Source organism: Labeo rohita, chromosome 7, assembly GCF_022985175.1.
Source record: "Labeo rohita strain BAU-BD-2019 chromosome 7, IGBB_LRoh.1.0, whole genome shotgun sequence".
NCBI classification, from domain to species: domain Eukaryota; kingdom Metazoa; phylum Chordata; class Actinopteri; order Cypriniformes; family Cyprinidae; genus Labeo; species Labeo rohita.
The window spans coordinates 43,596,378-43,615,513 of NC_066875.1; the positions used below are offsets into that span (position 1 = coordinate 43,596,378).

General features: G+C 31.4%; 1 protein-coding gene across 1 annotated transcript in view; it reads left to right on the top strand.

Moving 5' to 3' along the window:
* adamtsl3 (ADAMTS-like 3) overlaps positions 1-19,136 on the top strand; it is a 239,481-nt gene that overhangs the window by 191,377 nt on the left and 28,968 nt on the right. Inside the window, exons 20-23 of the mRNA XM_051115284.1 lie at positions 514-667; positions 1,389-2,415; positions 14,171-14,298; positions 14,383-14,511. Coding sequence (XP_050971241.1) covers positions 514-667; positions 1,389-2,415; positions 14,171-14,298; positions 14,383-14,511 — 1,438 coding nt within the window. The remainder of the gene's footprint in view (positions 1-513; positions 668-1,388; positions 2,416-14,170; positions 14,299-14,382; positions 14,512-19,136) is intronic.

Sequence of the window (19,136 nt, forward strand, 5' to 3'; positions counted from 1 at the left end):
AATAAATATACGCAGGACACACACATATATTATGTACACAAAAACTTTTATTTTGGATTAATCATGATTAATCATTGCCCAGCACTAATAAAAACACTGACAGACAATCCTGCTTTAAAGAGGTTGAGCATTTAAGGCAGCAGATAATAAAAATGCAACACATGTGGTGTGGGTGCTAATATAGTTATCTTCATAGTTAAAGTCCTTGCACACTGAGTCCGAATTTTTTGTATACATTTTTTAGTATTCGTCGAAAACGGTGGCTCAGAATTATCAAAACACCTCTAAAAATGCTTGCTACAGATGCGAAAAACACAGAAAATTGAGCCCGATACGATGTTTTATTTTTTATGATGGATGAAAGTTTCGGAGGCAGTGTGTAAACGTGACTGACACAATGTGAGGTCGCGTTTATTTTTTAATGTTCAAAAATTTGGATTGTGCCTTTATGGTTTTTGGTTTTCTATAGTTTTTGTGTGAACTGTTACTTTATTTGTCCACATGTGTTCCCAGTGTTCTGTGACGTGTGGTAAAGGCATTCAGCGGCGGGAACCCGTGTGTAGGAGACAGACGGCCTCCGGTCAGCTGGTCACTTTGGACAGGTCGGCCTGCAGTGACCTTCCCCCTCCTCCCCTGATCAGAAGCTGCCGAATGAGCCCATGCAGCAGTAAGATACCCTACGCTTCTTTAGCTGTGTGTCTTTCCATTTCCCAACCCTCTTTACGTGCAGTTTGCCACATCAGTGGCGAAGCGTTCAATTTCGTGTAAATTAAGGTTGTAATTCAACTTAGAAGTGACCTCTATTTAATCTTACTCTCACTGTGCTCTCCATACGTTCTGATAGCAGCACACAGGAAATTGCATAAAGAGATTTTGGGACCCCCTGATGTTTTGACCTGTGTTAACAGCACAATCCTACTTGGGTTTCATCTCAAGTTTCTCAGATAGAAAGCAGGGTTCTGTAGGTGTCACTTAGCATGTTGTTGTTATTATTCTCATGATACCCATGAACTCATATATGTGAACATATGAAACTTCCACAAATGTTTTTAGGTTATAGCTTAACGCCGTGGTACAGAAAGATCTGCCTTGATAATGTTTCGCGCTGAATTAGGTTTATCAGTTTGTATATCTTGATAAGGTCCCGCGGTATGAAGGGACGGTCCCATAGCAGATCAGTCTGCAAGCGGAGAACGTATTCACATTGTGCCCTCATGGTTTTTGCTCTTTTACCTAAACCCCTTTCGTCCCGTGTGATTTGACTTCATTGGGCTCGAAATCAAGAGTTTAAACTGTGGAGATTATTTGGAAATTTCGCACGCGAAACTAAAGTAATTAGCCCTAACCGATGTTTGAACCGCTTAAACTTCTTCCATGTCTCTCTACAGAGCACAAGCACTCCAAAAACCGTTGCCCTCAGGTCATGGGCCTGAAACGCATCTACATCCAGACGAGACAAGAAAAACGCCTCAGTTTTACCATCGGAGGACGAGCCTACCTTCTTCCCAAGACCTCCGTCGTTATCAAGTGTCCGGTTCGGCATTTTCCTAAAGCTCAGATCCGTTGGGAGAAGGATGGGAGCGAGCTGACCAGCTCCAAACGTCTGAGCATCACCAGATCTGGCGCTTTGAGGATCTACAACCTTGAGGCTGAAGATATCGGACTATACCGATGCTGGGCCAACCAAGATTCAGACATCTTCATCCTGAAGCTGATCGGATACAATAACAGACTTTTGGAGCATCCCGAAGGAAAGAGTTTGGGAAGTAGAAACTTCCATCCGTACGTCAATAAAGAAGGAGGCTACGTCGGTTCAAAGTGCCACGAGGGGTTTCCACCTGGAAAGAAGCCTCTTAAATCTCACCCAAGCTGGATGCAAAAGAACGAGTTCTACCGGGACGACGACGGCCAGCCTAAGGAGCTCTGGGATACGCTTGCTTTAGGGAACTATGCTTTGGCTTCAGCCGCCAGGAGCCACACAGGAGCTTTTGTCCTTGATCCTGCCCAGTTCGAGGAGCTCGTGAAGAACATCAGTCTGCTGGCTGAGAGCGGAGATGTGACGGATGAAATGGCGTTGCACCTGATTGGGAAACTTATGGAGGATCTGGCTGCCGCGGGGCAAGACTCATCGACTGAGGAAAGCACTACGATGGATAATCATTTAGATAGGACGCCGAACACTTCTGAACTTTTCGAGGGAAATGCACCAAAGAAAGGCAGCCGAGCGTTAATCGTTCGTCAAAAGCATCACGGATCTGCCATGAGCTTCCAGAGGGATCTCAGGATCCATGTGGGCAGAACCGCTTACCTAACCAATGCTACCCATAGTCTCACGCTGATGTGTCCCGTGCAGGGACTGCCACCTCCAAACCTCTCCTGGAGCAAAGATGGAGCTCCGCTTCAGAACAGCGATAGGTAAAGTAGATGATATGTGGTTAAAGCGTTTTTTTTTCTTTCTTCTACAATTTATTTCTTATACAATTTACAGTTTACAAACTAAGGACTAATTGACTTACAATACCAATGATACTTGAAGCCAGCACTGTGCTCTGGTGTTTGAGTTACCGGAGCCATTAAAAATGTTTAACTTCCTTCTGATATCGAATATTTATCTATTGCATCGTTTTGTAAATGTGTAAAATTGGCTATTTATTGTTTTTCAGGCATAATGTGAAAATGATTTTTGACTTATTTATGCATTATTCATGTACTGTTATAGTATTTATTAATATATTGAATTAGATTTTATTTTTTAGATTTTCCATTTTCATTTTAATTTAAGTTTTAGTGACTTTATTTGCTTGACATTAAAAAAAGTGTTTTGATGTTTATATTTAGCTCTCCTTTTTTTTTAGTAATTTTAGTATAAACTTAAACATATTTTATTTCGGTTAGTTGGCAAGACAACATTTCTGATTTTCATTTAATATTTATATACATTTTTTATTTATATATTTAATTTATTAATTTATTAATTCTTCTTTTTTATTATTTTTGGTTTGTATACTTTATGTGAGGTTTTTAAAAGTTGTATATTGGTTTAATTTTAGTAATTTTAGTAGTAGTAATTTTAGACTTGAACTTGTTTTATTTTATTTTATTTTAATATATCGATTTTATTTTATATATATATATATGTGTGTGTGTGTGTGTATGTGTGTGTGTGTGTGTGTATATATAAGACATTTTATATATATATATATATATATATATATAATGTCTTCCATTTTCAATTGAATTTAAACTTAAGTTTTAGTGATTTTATGTGGTTTTTATTATATTTTTTATTCATTTTTATATATATATATTTAGCTTTTGTTTTTTGTAATTTTAGTACAAGACAACATTTCTGATTTTCATTTAATATCTATATAAATTATTTATTTGTTTTTGTTTTTTAATGTATATATAGAATGTTTTAAATATATATTTTATATCTTCCATTTTCATTTTAGGTTTTAGTGAGTTTATGTGTTTTATCATTTTTATTATTTTGTTTTAATATTTGTATTTATTATTTATGTGTGCTTTTGTATTTTTTTTTTTTTTTTATGTTTACATTTAGCTTTTATTTTTTGTAATTTTAGTACTTCAACTTCAACCTATTTTATCTCAGTTGGCTGCCAAGACATTTCTGATTTTCATTTAATATTTATATAAATATATATATATATTTTTAATATATAGATTTGTTATGTTATATTTTATATCTTCCATTTTGATTTTAATTTAAGTTATAGTGATGTTATGTGCTTTTATCATTTTTTATTAGTTTTTTTTTAATAGTTGTATTTAGCATTATTTAATTTATTTATCAATTTATTTATATGTGCTTTTGTAGTTTTTTATTTTTTTAAATATATATTTATATTTAACTTTTATGTTTTGTAATTTTAGTACTCCTAACTGATTTTATTTCAGTTGGCTGCCAAGACAAAAATAATTCTTAATAGTTTTAGTTTTTAGTAACAACACTGGTTCTATCGTCCTGAATTGCATACTGGTGCATCCCTTTTTTAAAATGTGTAAGTATGTGTACATGATGGCTATTATATGTCTATATTTCTCTTTTTATGTAACATTTAGAGTTATCAGTTTTAGATGAAATGTTCTTTCCATTCCTCTAATTTTGTGCCTCCATTTTGTGGCTCAAAATATAACTATTGGCATAGACGTCTTTACTTGAACACACCAGTACAGTGTTTGATTACAAATCTTCTGGAATTCACATGACTTTCCTCTTTTTTTTGGGTTATTATCAACCGCAGTTCTTCTAGATGATGTTGGAAACGAGCAGAGTTCAACTTTAACACCGAAAAGCCATTTTTTCTCTCTTTATAGAAAACAAGACTCCCTGTGTACCTCTGAGTCCAGCCGTGACTGATCTTGATTGAGCAACCGCGTATTCCAAAAGCCTGTTAATCACCAACCCACTCAAATATTCACCTCCGGAGCACCCCAGATCTCACGTTATGCGGTCTGTTGGGGTCAGAAATACTGGCTACGCTTCTTTCGCTTGCTCTCCGGGGTCGCATTGTGGTCTAATCGTCTACTCTATACTGTTGACTGTTAAATACCGTCATTGAAAACATTGACTTAGTAACTCGGCTTTGTCCAGCTCACAGCCTTAACATAGCCTCCGCCTAGACAGTCGCCAAACATTGTCTGCCCCTCTTCCTGGCGTGCGCTATGGGACCTGAAAGAGACATGGCTGAGCAAACAGTGTTCATGCCTCTTTTTGCAGTCTTGGCTTGAAAACTCAGCAGCCCTGAGGTGAATTATCAAATATTGAAGCGCTATGACTTTCAGAGGTCACTTTTGACTTGGACTGTAGGGTCATGCTTTTTCCAGTTTGATAAAGTGGTTCTGAAGTACATTTTTGAGATTTTAGGCATTTTAGGAGATGAATAATAATAAAATGTTAATTGCATTGTGCCATCTCATGCTGAATTAGCACATTTTAATATGTTGAGTGACCTTCAGAAAGGTGAAAGGGCGTTTAACAGGGCTGAAAATGTAATTTTTACTTGACAAATACAGCAAAACATTATTTGATTAAAAAAAACATTATTTGATTAAAAATTTAAGTATGAAATATATTCAGTCTTAAATTGAGAGAGAAAAAATAAAATATATATATATATACATACACACATACATACATTTTAATATAATTATATAAGATAATAATACACAATATAGTATAATTATATAATTAGAATTATATATAAGATTGTGTGTGTGTGTGTGTGTGTGTATATATATATATATATATATAATTGTATTATTTATATTATTATTGTATTATATATAAGATTGCATATATTGCACTTTATATTATATTTTATTATATTATATTATGCAAAAACCTCAGGAAATATAAAATACCACTGTCAGAAGGAAAAATAAAAATTATATTTTAGATATTTAAAAAAAAAAAATTCTATTATGCAGCAGAATTTATATTCCCCAAATACTTATATTATGTTATGTTATATTATATTATGAAAAAAAAAAAACTCGTGTACAAATTACCACAGTCAAAAAGAAAAAAAAATCAATTTTTCTATTATAAATATATAATATTTATAATATTTTATATATATATATACATATATATATATATATGATAACATAAAATATGAAACATTGAATATGAATATATATATATATATATATAAAATGTTTCATATATTTTATTTCTTATGTTATTTTATGTTAAGTTGGAAACAGGTGTTTTAGAAAAGTACATAAAAATACATAAAGTCAAATAAAGTTGTATTTTTGTTGATGCATTTAGCAAAATGTGTGTGTTGACAAGCTGACATGAGTTAATCATTGTGGAAAATCATTTTTACATATGTAGTTTATAAGGAAGACACAAATGGAACTCGTTTTGTAGAATTACCCTGCAGATGTTGATTTTGACAGCTTGGTTTTATGCTACATTTTCGCCGCTTGTCACATCCATTATCAGATTTTATTGGAATCAGATTTAATTTTATTGGAGTTGGGATTAAATAGATTCATTTAGTTTTATTGATGGATGCTTGTTTCTATGATTGTTGATGTCATGTCCTCTTTAGATCCTTGACAGAATTTATCTGGCAAGTACGAATAAAAAATTTTTTTGTCGTTTTTTAGAAAGTTCAACTGAGGGAAACAATCTCGTTTTCAGCTATAACCATTTTTGTCTTATTATATTTTTGGATCATGCACAGTTCTTTTATAATACTTTATTTATTTATTATACCCCAGTTATTTTGACCACAGTATTGCTCAGAGCTGCCAAATCATTTGCCTCCCACTCTTTTGTTGACAGGCGTGTTTGTGTGCGGTCTCTACTGCATCACTGCAGCCATCAAAACACTGCTGTTCAATGCCACTTGACTCCAAAACCAAATATAACGTCACTGCCAACTCATGCCAGCCCAGTGCCAACCCGGAATGAATACATTCCACTCCTACACAGTCATATTTACAGTTAGATCATGTTATTCTTCTCTCGCTGCAGGTATTGGGGATATTTTAAAAACGTCTAGCTATATGGAGATCCTTCCAAATTACAAATAAATTTCACACTATTCCAAATTGTCATTTTTTCCTCCAACATTAACCCCTTTCTGCCCAAATTAAATTTAATTGTAATAAATTAAAATATACATAAAATCTTATAACAAGAAGAAGAGCAACAACAACAACAACAATAATAATAATAACATAAAAACTAAGTATTAATTTTATAAAAATAAAATAATAATCATAATAATAATAATTATTATAACAACAACATACAGAAAAAGTAAATAGACTTTAGCATAATGTACACATTTACAAATTAACATATCAATCTAAAAATAAATCATAATTTAATAATTTAAGTTATATTATATATGTTGATATAAATTAATTATTATATTATTAATTAATAAATAATTATGTTCATTAATATAGTACTTCATATATATAAATTAATACATAAAAATAAGTCCTAATTATTTATACGTTTGTGGTCTGTGCATATAATATTATGATTATGTAAAATCAAACATAACACAGGTGAATATGCTTCAAGCAATTAGTCTTTCCATGCACTTTAGTTATATTGGTAATACTTTAAAATACGGTTCATTAGTTAACATGAACTAAAAATGAACAATACTTCTACTGCATTTATTAATCTTAGTTAATGTTATTTTTAGCATTTACGAATGCATTATTAAAATCATAAGTTGCATTTGTTAACATTAGTTAATGTTCTGTGAACTAACATGAACAAACAATAAATAACTGTATTTTTATGAACTAAGATTAACAAAGATTAATAAATAGTGTCATAAATGGATTTATTGTTCGTTCATGTTAGTTAATACTAATATTAACAAATAACACTTTATCGTACACTGACTAAAATTATAAACACAACACTTTTGTTTTTGCCCCCATTTTTCATGAGCTGAACTCAAAGATCTAAGACTTTTTCTATGTACACAAAAGGCCTATTTCTCTCAAATATTGTTCTCAAATATATAAATCTGTGTTAGTGAGCACTTCTCCTTTGCCAAGATAATCCATCCACCTCACAGGTGTGGCATATCAAGATGCTGATTAGACAGCATGATTATTGCACAGGTGTGCCGTAGGCTGACCGCAAGAAAAGGCCACTCTAAAATGTGCAATTTTACTGTATTGTGGGGTTCAAAAACCAGTCAGTATCTGGTGTGACCACCATTTGCCTCACGCAGTGCAACACATCTCCTTCGCATAGAGTTGATCAGGTTGTTGATTATGGCCTGTGCAATGTTGGTCCACTCCTCTTCAATGGCTGTGCGAAGTTGCTGGATATTGGCAGGAACTGGAACACGCTGTCGTATACGCCGATCCAGAGCATCCCAAACATGCTCAATGGGTGACATGTCCAGAGAGTATGCCGGCCGTGCAGGAACTGGGATGTTTTCAGCTTCCAGGAATTGTGTACAGATCCTTGCAACATGGGGCCGTGCATTATCATGTTGCAACATGAGGTGATGGTCGTGGATGAATGGCACAACAATGGGCCTCAGGATCTCCTCACGGTATCTCTGTGCCATCAATAAAATGCAGCTGTGTTCGTTGTCCATAACATACGCCTGCCCATACCATAACTCCAACACCACCATGGGCCGCTCGATCCACAATGTTGACATCAGCAAACCGCTCACCCACACGACACCATACACGCCGTCTGCCATCTGCCCTGTACAGTGAAAACCAGGATTCATCCGTGAAGAGAACACCTCTCCAAAGTGCCAGATGCCATTGAATGTGAGCATTTGCCCACTCAAGTCAGTTACGACAACAAACTGCAGTCAGGTCGAGACCCGATGAGGACGACGAGCATGCAGATGAGCTTCCCTGAGACGGTTTCTAACAGTTTGTGCAGAAATTCTTTGCTTATGCAAACCGATTGTTGCAGCAGCTGTCCGGGTGGCTGGTCTGAGATGATCTTGGAGGTGAAGATGCTGGTGTGGTTACACGTGGTATGCGGTTGTGAGGCCGGTTGGATGTACTGCCAAATTCTCTGAAACACCTTTGGAGACGGCTTATGGTAGAGAAATGAACATTCAATTCACAGGCGACAGCTCTGTTGGACATTCCTGCTGTCAGCATGCCAATTGCACGCTCCCTCAAACCTTGCGACATCTGTGGCATTGTGCAGTGTGATAAAACTGTACATTTTAGTGTGGCCTTTTATTGTGGCCAGCCTAAGGCACACCTGTGCAATAATCATGCTGTCTAATCAGCATCTTGATATGCCACACCTGTGAGGTGGATGGATTATCTCGGCAAAGAAGAAAGTGCTCACTAACACAGACTTAGACAGATTTGTGAACAATATTTGAGAAAAATAGGCCTTTTGTGTACATAGAAAAAGTCTTAGACCTTTGAGTTCAGCTCATGAAAAATGGGGGCAAAAACAAAAGTGTTGCGTTTATAATTTTGGTCAGTGTAAAAGAGGAGAGTCTTCATCATCTCAAAATATGTGATTGTGGGTTTCCAAATCCTATAAAGGTTTTAAACAGACCCTTTCAAATAATGTTTCATTTTGTCTCATTTTGAATCTGATGTCAAGTCACATTAAAACAGTGTGGAGTATTTTGATAATACATTTTAAAAAGTTTTCTTCTTTTCCATGTTGGGTAAACTGGGAGCGTCTTTGAGTTAATATGAAAAGAAGTCATTTCATGTGAAACGTGTGAAGACGCATGGCTCTGTGTGATGCCGTAGATCTCTATTCTCTTCCCATCCGCGCCGCTCGTGGCCCCAGGGCCGTCTCTCTGCTGTGGCGCTTACATAGCGCTTCTTATTTTTGGCCGTAAGTATAGCAAAACACAGGCGAGGTGATTGACGTTCACGGACTCTAAAGCTGTGTGAAGTCTCACCCTTTTGCGCTCTTTCGCTCAGATGTGTCTTGGCACCGCTGCGACGGTCTAAATCAGATCCTAACAAGGTTGCTTTACTCCTAGAGCTGTGAACGGGATTTCACGCTTAAACCGCTGCAGCTTCTGCTCCGTCTGGTTACAGAAGATTGATGTTTAGCTTTAAAATGTAATTCTAGAGTAAGCAGCACTGTTACTGTTGCTCACACAGTGTATATTGTTAATAATTTAAAACATGAAGTAACTTGAAGTATCAAACTTTGGAGTTTAACCTGCACTTTTTGTGTTTTAGAAATGAATGATAACTTGGATCATGGAGATTAATGATGCTGCTCTGTTTTTAAGCAATCATCTTTATGATTTCCTCCATTAAAACAAGTAAAAAAAACCCATCAAAACCGTATCTAGATTATGTATGGTTTTTAGGTCTTGGTTATTAAGATATAATAATATAATATTTGAATTTTTATTTAGATTTTAGCTTTTTTTATTTTTATATTTTTAGGTTGTAATTTTAGTTTTAGCAATTTGTGGTTTGGTCATTTTATAGTTTTGAAGTATAAATATTTAGCTTTAATTTCATTTGTAATAATATTCTTTTGCAATTTTAATATTTTAATAATTTAAATGTAATAATTTAATGTAATTTTCTTCAATTTAAATATTTTTCAGTTATTTGAGAATGTAGCTTTTCTAGTTTCCGTTTAACCTTTTTAAGTCAAATTTTTCATCTTACATTGTTATTTTTATATTTTCAGTTTTTAATTTTAGTTTTACTGATTTTATGCTTTTTTGTTTGCGAATACAAATATTTAGCTTTAAGTTTAGTTGTAGTAATATAATTTAGCAATTTTAATATATTTTTAATAATGTTATAATTTATTTTCTTCAACTTCAACTTTTTTTAGTTAGTTGCAAAGTTAACTTGTCTAGCTTCCATTTAACCTTTAAGTTACTTTTTTATCTAATATTTAAGTTTTTATATTTGCAGTATTTAATTTCAGTTTTAATAATTATATGTGCTTTTGTCATTTTTTTATTTAGTTTTGAAATATTTATATTTAACTTTAAATAACTTTAAATAAGTTTAAATTTTTATATTTTTATTTTTCGATTTTCAGTTTTTAATTTCAGTTTTAGTAATTTTGTGTGCTTGTAATTTTTGTTGTTGTTTTGAAATATTCGTATTTAGCTTTAATTCTGTTCTAGTAATATTATTTAGGAATTGTATTATTTAATATTTTAATAATTAAAATATAATTTCTGTGTAACTTTTCTAGTTTCCATTTTATTCAATTTTTAAGTTTGTTTTTTTCATCTAATATTTTTTGTCATATTTTTATATTTTCAGTTTTCAATTTAGATATTGAGCTTTTATATATTTTAGTCATTTTAGTAATTTTATTATTTCATATTTTAATAATTTAAATGTAATAATTTCATGTGATTTTCTTCAGCTTAAATATTTTTCAGTTAGTTGTGAATGCAACTTCTCTAGTTTCTGTTATATTTTATTTTTTATTTTTTTTTTTTTTTTTTTTTTAAATATTTATATTTAGCTTTAATTTCTGTTCTAGTAATTAGAATAAATTCATTATTTAAGAGTATAATCATTTAAATGTAATATTTTCCGGTGTTTTCCATGTTCCTTTTAAATTTTAAGTTTGTAGTGAAGGTAACTTTTCTGGTTTTCATTTAACCTTTTTGAGTTTGAATTTTTAAACTGATCTTTGTTATTTCAGCTTTATTTCAATTAACAAAACATATTTAGTTTTTTTATACTTCTGATTACTAATAGCAAAACTTGGTCCAACTTCCTGTTTCAACAGGAAACAGAGCAAGTCAACACAGGAACACTGAACATATTCAAAAATCTTTTTAATCAGCATTCCTACTTTGTTTCCAGTAAGAAATATGTAAACATCAGATGAACTTGAGAGACAACATTTTTTAGACTCGTGCAGACAAATATGTCTTGAATTACGTTTGGTAAGAAACATTAAAATTAGGTTTATGCATAAAACAAGATAAAACAATCATCTGAAATGATTTGAAATGCAAGCTCAAATTTCCCAAAGGCGACTTGCGATCATTACTAATTTTTTTTCATTAAATGTGGCATGTACAGTGTACAAGTGGGATAATGTTTGTGATTGCGGAAACAATGCTGCCATTGTCCCAAAGTTGATTTTGCGCACACATTTGTGCCTGTGAGTCGCTCCAGACGTGCCATCACACTTGAGATGATATCTTTTGTATGAGTTCGATACTTCAGACATGATTCAGCTGCTGTGTTTTTATTAGTGGCTCTGAATGAGTGGGCTTTCATGAGATGTGTGCTGGACGGGATACAATGCACATTTTGTGCCGGCGTCTCTTTGTGGCTTTGGGTGGGAGTGGACGGAGAGCTCACTGCACACTGGAGGTTTCTAGCTCTCAATTCTGACTTTATTAATCACTCTGTTTCTCTTCCAAAACATAGGGAGCTTCCATGCTGAGTCTGTCTACACAGGCAGCAGTCTTTTGAGGGAGCATCCTCGCTGAAATCGAGCCTTTTGAGTGATTGATTTTCAATTGTTCATATTGGCAACAACTTTGTGTTTCTTACAAATAGTACTTTTCAAATAATACGTGTGTGTGTGTGTGTCAGTAAAAAAAGTAAATGAAAGAAATACTTCTGTTTCACATAAATGCTGATCTTTTGAATTTCTTTTCATAAAGAACCCTGAAAAACAATGACACAGTGTCTGCAGTGTTAAGTAGCACAATTGTTTTCAACATTGATAATAATCAGAAATGTTTTGTGAGCAGCAAATCAGCATATTAGAATGATTTCTGGAGAATCTTGTGACACTGAATACACTACAGTTTTGAATAATAATGTTCAAGGGGCCTTTTACCCCACACACAAGGCACACAGTGTTGATAAAAATACTTTAGCTAAATAATGTTTTTTTTTAATAACGTATAAGTTAATACTTGTTCAAAACAATCACTTTAGCAAAGTTTGTACTATTTTCAGCTTATTTTGATAAATAAAATATTTTTTTCAATAAATATACTGTCATTAAACTGTTAATATAAAACATGTATTTTAAATCACAGAAACAAAATTGTTTTAAAATGTAAAGATTCTGAAAGCACTGAAGGAGATCCCAGTACAGTAGTAACAACAAATGTTTTTTTTTTATATATAATTAAGATTAATATCATGTTTTTAAATATGATGGTTTCATTCTAAACATGGTGATTATTTCTAATATGGACACCCAACATAATATATGATACTTACCATCTGAATCTAACAATGTCATGTTAACAAATGGAAAAGTCAGTCATCCATTAATTATCAATATAATTATTGTGCCTTTTAGCCCCAACAGCAAGGGCACTTTTTGCCCCAAATACCTTTTACATATTCTCATATTTTGTTATTTAAAAACTGCTGTTTTAATGATCTTAAACAAAACTAAAAATTAAGAAGACATTTGTCTCAAGATATAGTGAATAATTTAGCGACTCATTTGCTACTTAAATCTAAAACATTTTTAAAAACATCAAATATTAGATCAAGTAAGCACAGAATCAGCTTTGTGCCGTTGCCCGCCATCGTGTCACGGATCAGACAATTTTGTTTAGGAAATTGCTACACCACGTTTTTAATAATAGGAAAATAATATCAAAGGCGCCTTTTACCCTGGGACGCCTTTGGCCCTGTTGTATATATTAACTTGAGAAATTAGACACTTACTTTTATCTCAAGCAACTTACAAATGAGGACAATAGAACTAATCAAAACAACAAAAGAGAAACAATATATAAGTGTTTTGACAAGTCCCATTTAATACGAATATTAAATGTTAATATAAATATTTAATTGTCATTTTATAGTTATTTAACATAATGGGTTTGATGATCATGGAATGCATGAACTAGTAAAAGTCATTTTTAATAATTCAGTGTAAATGAATTAGTAATTAAAATGTATAAAAAATAGAATAATTGATTTTTTTTCTAGTTTTGAGAAAATAGCTATTAAGCTTATACCTTCTCTAGTGTTACTCCGGAGGCCCACTAGTCTGTCAGAAGTGTCAGATGAAGTCCCTGAGCAGTCCCCCAGACTCGCACAATGGCGTCTGCACAGTAAACACTTTAATCAGGTATATAAACACCTCTGAGAGTCCATCACACTGCCTCTGATTGGCTCTTCTGGGACTCCTGATTGCTGTAGGGAAACTCCTGGGGGAAACCTCTGATTGATATACAGGAAATGAGAGATCGAACTAGATCTCGACCTGATCCGATGGTGTGACTTGATTAAGACACAATCGCGGTGTGTGTTTTCAGTGAAAGGGCACAGAGCGGTGCATTGAGCTCCTGTGGTTTCATCTACAGTATGTAATACATAGAAAGCAGTTGTTGTTTTAACCCAGATACAACCCGGTTTGGTCTCTTATTGCTTAAAGTCCTCCTGCAGTCACTAAATATATCCTTGAACTCATCTTTGAGGATTAAAATTACATATTAATACTTTTTGTGGAAATTTCTTCATGCATAAAATTGCATATAATTCTACACCATTGCCTTAGTTAGTGTAAGTGTATTCATGAATATGCAAATCTTTAAGCGCATTAAAAATCCCAGATAGACATGTAAACAACATTAAAACTTGATTTTCATCACAGGGGTCTTTAATGCTACATATGTGGGTATGGGAAATGCAATAAAACTGTGTTCTCTGTTTTCCCCAGGGTATCGTGGGACAGCGATGGAGAAGTACACATCCTCAGCCCCGGCGCCAGTGATGTGGGAACCTACAGATGCACCGCTACCAACGATTTGGGCTCTGATTCAGAGACAACACTAGTTCTGCTGGCTGGTGAGACATTACACACTGTTGCTCTCTGTAATGACTGTTCAGTATACAGTGTGAGCTGTTGGGTTTTTATTTCTTTATAAACAGAAAGTCCCACGATCGCTGCCTCACGGACAAACACTTCAGATGTGAAGAGTGGCAGTCTGAAGGTGGTGGTTGGAGGGGTTGTCAGCGTCCATTTAGATGCCAACCTTACACTCGAGTGCCCCGTCAAAGGTATGGGATGATTTACAGATGGATCGCTGGGAATATGAAACTTCACAGTCGAAACAAAAATAAGAAATTATATTTTAAAAATATGTCATGAAAAATGTCATGTCATGAAAACATAATGGCATCATTTATATTCCACCAAAACCTATATAAATATTATAAAATATTACACAAAAATTATAATTATATTAGAAATAAATGCTTTGTTGTTTCATAAATAATTTAATGTATAATGTATTTTTTTATGAACTCTGTAGAAATTATTTATAATTTATCTATTTTATAAATAAATATTAATAATGAATACAAATATGTAAGTATATATCTTACTATCTGCTGTTCTTAATTTAATTTGCAGAAATAATAATACCCAGGAGATTACAATAATACAAATTTAGGACAATGCAAAATATATATATTATACTATAATTTATACTATAATAATAATTTTATACAAAAATAATAAAGTAATTATATATTAATTATATAAAATCAGAATATATAAATGTAAATCATAAATATATATAGTCATAATTTACAGACATAATTTACATATGCCCATTTTAAAGAAAAGCGTCAGATGGATTTAGAGGCTTTTGCATCTGAACGCTATATTCTATATTTTATAAATAAATATTAATAATGAATACAAATATGAAAGTATATATTTTAGTATCTGCTGTTCTTAATTTAATATGCAGAAATAATAATGCCTAGGAGAGTACAATAAAAAAATATATATATATATATATATATATATATAGAATATCTGAATATGTAGTTGAAATTTTAAATATATAGAAATAAATGTATTTATTTAAAATTCTCAATAGATACAAATCAGGATATATGAATGTAAATTGTGAATATATAGAAGTAAATCAGAATATGTAAATGTAAATTGGGAATATAGAGTCATAATTCTGAATATATAAATGTAAATTATGAATATATAGAAGTAAATCAGAATATGTAAATGTAAATCAGAATGTATAGTTTGAATTCTGAAAATATAGATACAAATCAGGATATATAAATGTAAATTGTGAATATATAGAAGTAAATCAGAATATGTAAATTTAAATCAGAATATGTAGTTGTAATTCTAAATAAATAAAAGTAAATTAGAATACATATTTATAAATTTAAACATACATTCAAATCTGAATATATAGTTGTAATTCTGAATATACAGATACAAATTAGAATATATAAATATAAATTGTGAATATGTAATTCTAAATATATACATTTAAATTGTGAATATATAGAGGTAAATCAGAATATATAAATGTAAATCAGAATATGTAGTTGTGATTCTGAATACATAGAAATAAATCAGAATATATAAATGTAAATTGTGAATATGGAGTCATAATTCTGAATATATAAATGTAAATTATGAATATATAAAAGTAAATCAGAATATGTATATGTAAATTGTGAATATGTAATCATAATTCTGAATATGTACATTTAAATTGTGAATATATAGAAGTAAATCCGAATATGTAAATGTAAATCAGAATATATAGTTGAAATTCTGAATATATAGAAATAAATCAATATATATTTATAATTCTCAATAGATACAAATCAGAATATATACATGTAAACTGTGAACATTTAGTCATAATTTTGAATATAAAAATTTAAATTATAATAATATATAGAAGTAAATCAGAATATATAAAAGTAAATCAAAATATATATTTATAAATCCGAATATATACATTTAAATCAGAATATATAGTATAAGTCTGAATATATAGATACAAATAATATATGAATGTAAATCATGACTATATAGAAGTTAATTAGAACATAGTTATAGTTATAAGTTATAGTTAAATCAGAATATATAAAGGTAAACCAGAATATGTAGTTGTAATTCTGAATTCTGACTATCTATCTGTATATCTATCTATCTGTCTATCTATCTATATAAATAAAAGCTAAAAGTCATATTTATCATACAATATGTATAAAAAACAGACATTGGTTTAATTGCAGACTATGGCTTTAATCGCACTAATGTGTATCTTCGCGAGAAAACCTCTTTTCGTCATTGCGCCTTGCTGCAGTCTCCAGTGCGGCGTTAATGTAGATTCTTCAAATGATCTAAATACTTCACTGTGAAAAGTGAACATGTTTGATGTGTGCATATCCCACGCTTAATAGCTCTTGTCCATGTGGTTTTGGTGAAAGATTCGGCTAATTGGACAGAAATGGTGTGTAAAGTCAACGGGCGTTCAGGATGCCGGGCCCTTCGATGGGATTTATGCCGTGCTGCGTCATTTACAAACGTCAGTCTACTGCAGCAAAACAGAGCTCCTGTTGCTCGATTGTACTAAAATACATTTTACAGAGCTGTCTATAGATTTCTACCTATGCAGTGAGCAGTCTAATGGAATTTAGTGCATATAATTCAGATGTAATTATGGTATTTCATATTTTCATTGTTCCCTAATACCCTGAAATGAGACTTTTGTGATATTCTTGAGTCATTCATGCCTTACAGTCTTCCCAAACTGGACACTATCCTCTCTTTCATCTCCTTTTTATTTGCCTGTTTATATAAACAAAGGTCTCTGAGGTCGTTGTGTCTGTTTTCACTTGTCATCGCTATTCATGTGGACTTGTTTACGTAGTGATTTGGTTGATGCAAAGGACACCTGCTGTTAACATTGGCCTCACAAATGGCCAAAAAGCCACAAGTGTCAGGTGTTCTCTCATGCTTTCATCACCATCTGATTCGCTGAGATGAATAAACAGGATTTGATGAACCCATCCAGTTGGCTTTGACAGAAAGGACGGCATGGGCAGCCACAGAGCAGTGCGTTGTGGGTAACGGTGTAAGGAGATACTGTAATTGAGTAGTTTAGCTGATGGTGTGGAGAGATGTGTTGTTAGAGGACACACACACCCGGATACATCCATCGTCTGATCCAGGTCACGCAATTACAGAGCAGAATTCAGTCTGCTCATCATGCGGGGCATTAACAGTAGCTCCGTTGTAAAATCTAGTGAGCTGACTACATGGACAGCTTCTATGTGACCTCAAAAGTGACTGATTTTGGAAAGCTCTACATAGGTAGAAACCCTGTGCATCAGTACAGCTTTAGAGTTTTTTTTTAATAAATCAAAACTATTTCAATAATGCTTTCCAGTATTAAAAAGTATAATTTTATATAAAAAAAAATAGTATTAATAATTTTATTCATCTGCTGTCTTGGATTTATTAACAGCCTGACTACGTAGTTAAAACGCTATATTCATAGCCAGGTATTGAAACAGAAGGAAAAAATGGCACATAAAATGTGTATTTTTCTAATTCTATTATAATCTAGCAATAAACATTTAATAAACAAATTATTTTATTTTATGTTTTTTTTTAATCAACAAATGGTAAATATTGATTGTGATCAGCTCAGAGGATCACACTATATATTATATGTACTTTATTATTTTGTTCATTTTATCATCTTTTTTTTTTTTTTTTTTTTTTTTCTAATTTTATTATTTTATTTCTATTTTATTTTATTTTAAATTTTATTTTTTTTATTTTATTTTATTTTATTTTATTTTTATTTTATTTATTTTTTTTAAGTTCCAAAGTTTAAACTAAATAGTATATGAACTGTTTTATTTTTGTTAATTTATATATATATATTTTTATTTATATTGTTATAATATTAACAACATAGCTATTGGAACAGTAGAACAAATTAAACAATTTGTATATTATATATACAAATATATATATATTATTTTTCTAGTTATAAACATTAAATAATTGTTATTTTTATTGTATTGTATTGTATTGTATTTTTAATTTATTTTATTATTTTCAGTATTAATTGAGAAGTTCCAAAGCTTTTTATATTTTTTATACATTTACACTTATTTATTTAATTTATATTTATATATTGTTGTTTAGGTTATTTAGTTTATATATGCTAGGTAAATATTATACAAACTTTATTTTTATTCTAATTTTATTCTAATTTTTTTATTCATATAGTTATTTACTGTTTTATTTTATTATTTTATTTTATAAAATAAAATAAAATAATTTTAAAATACTGACAGAAGTAAAAAAAAAAATTTTGTATTATTTAATTTTAATCTTAATTTTATTTAAATATTTATAAATATTATATAAACTGTTCTAGTTTTTCCTGATTCTGTTGTTGTCTAGAACAAACATTAAACAATCAAATTAATTATTTTTTATTGTATTTTACTATTTCATGCTATTACTTCACTTAGTAGTCCAAAAAATATTTGTGAAAAAATATTTATCATGAGCCTGTACAAACTCTTTTAATTTTTCTGTTCATGTTACATTTCTAAATTGATATAGTTAAAATGCTTTGCCAGAATTGCTAGGTATTATCAAAGTCATTTTTATTTAGCACCATTAAACATAAGAACAGTTGACCAATGTGCTTTACACCAATAAATACAAAACCTTAAATAATAATATCAATAAATGAATAAGACCAGGAATGGTGAAAATCACAATAATAGCAAGAACAAAGATCACTGGCATCAAAGTACTACTTTCAAACTCTCTGTACGACTGGTTAAAAGCCAAAGAAAGAAGTAGAAGTGCTCCGTGCAGG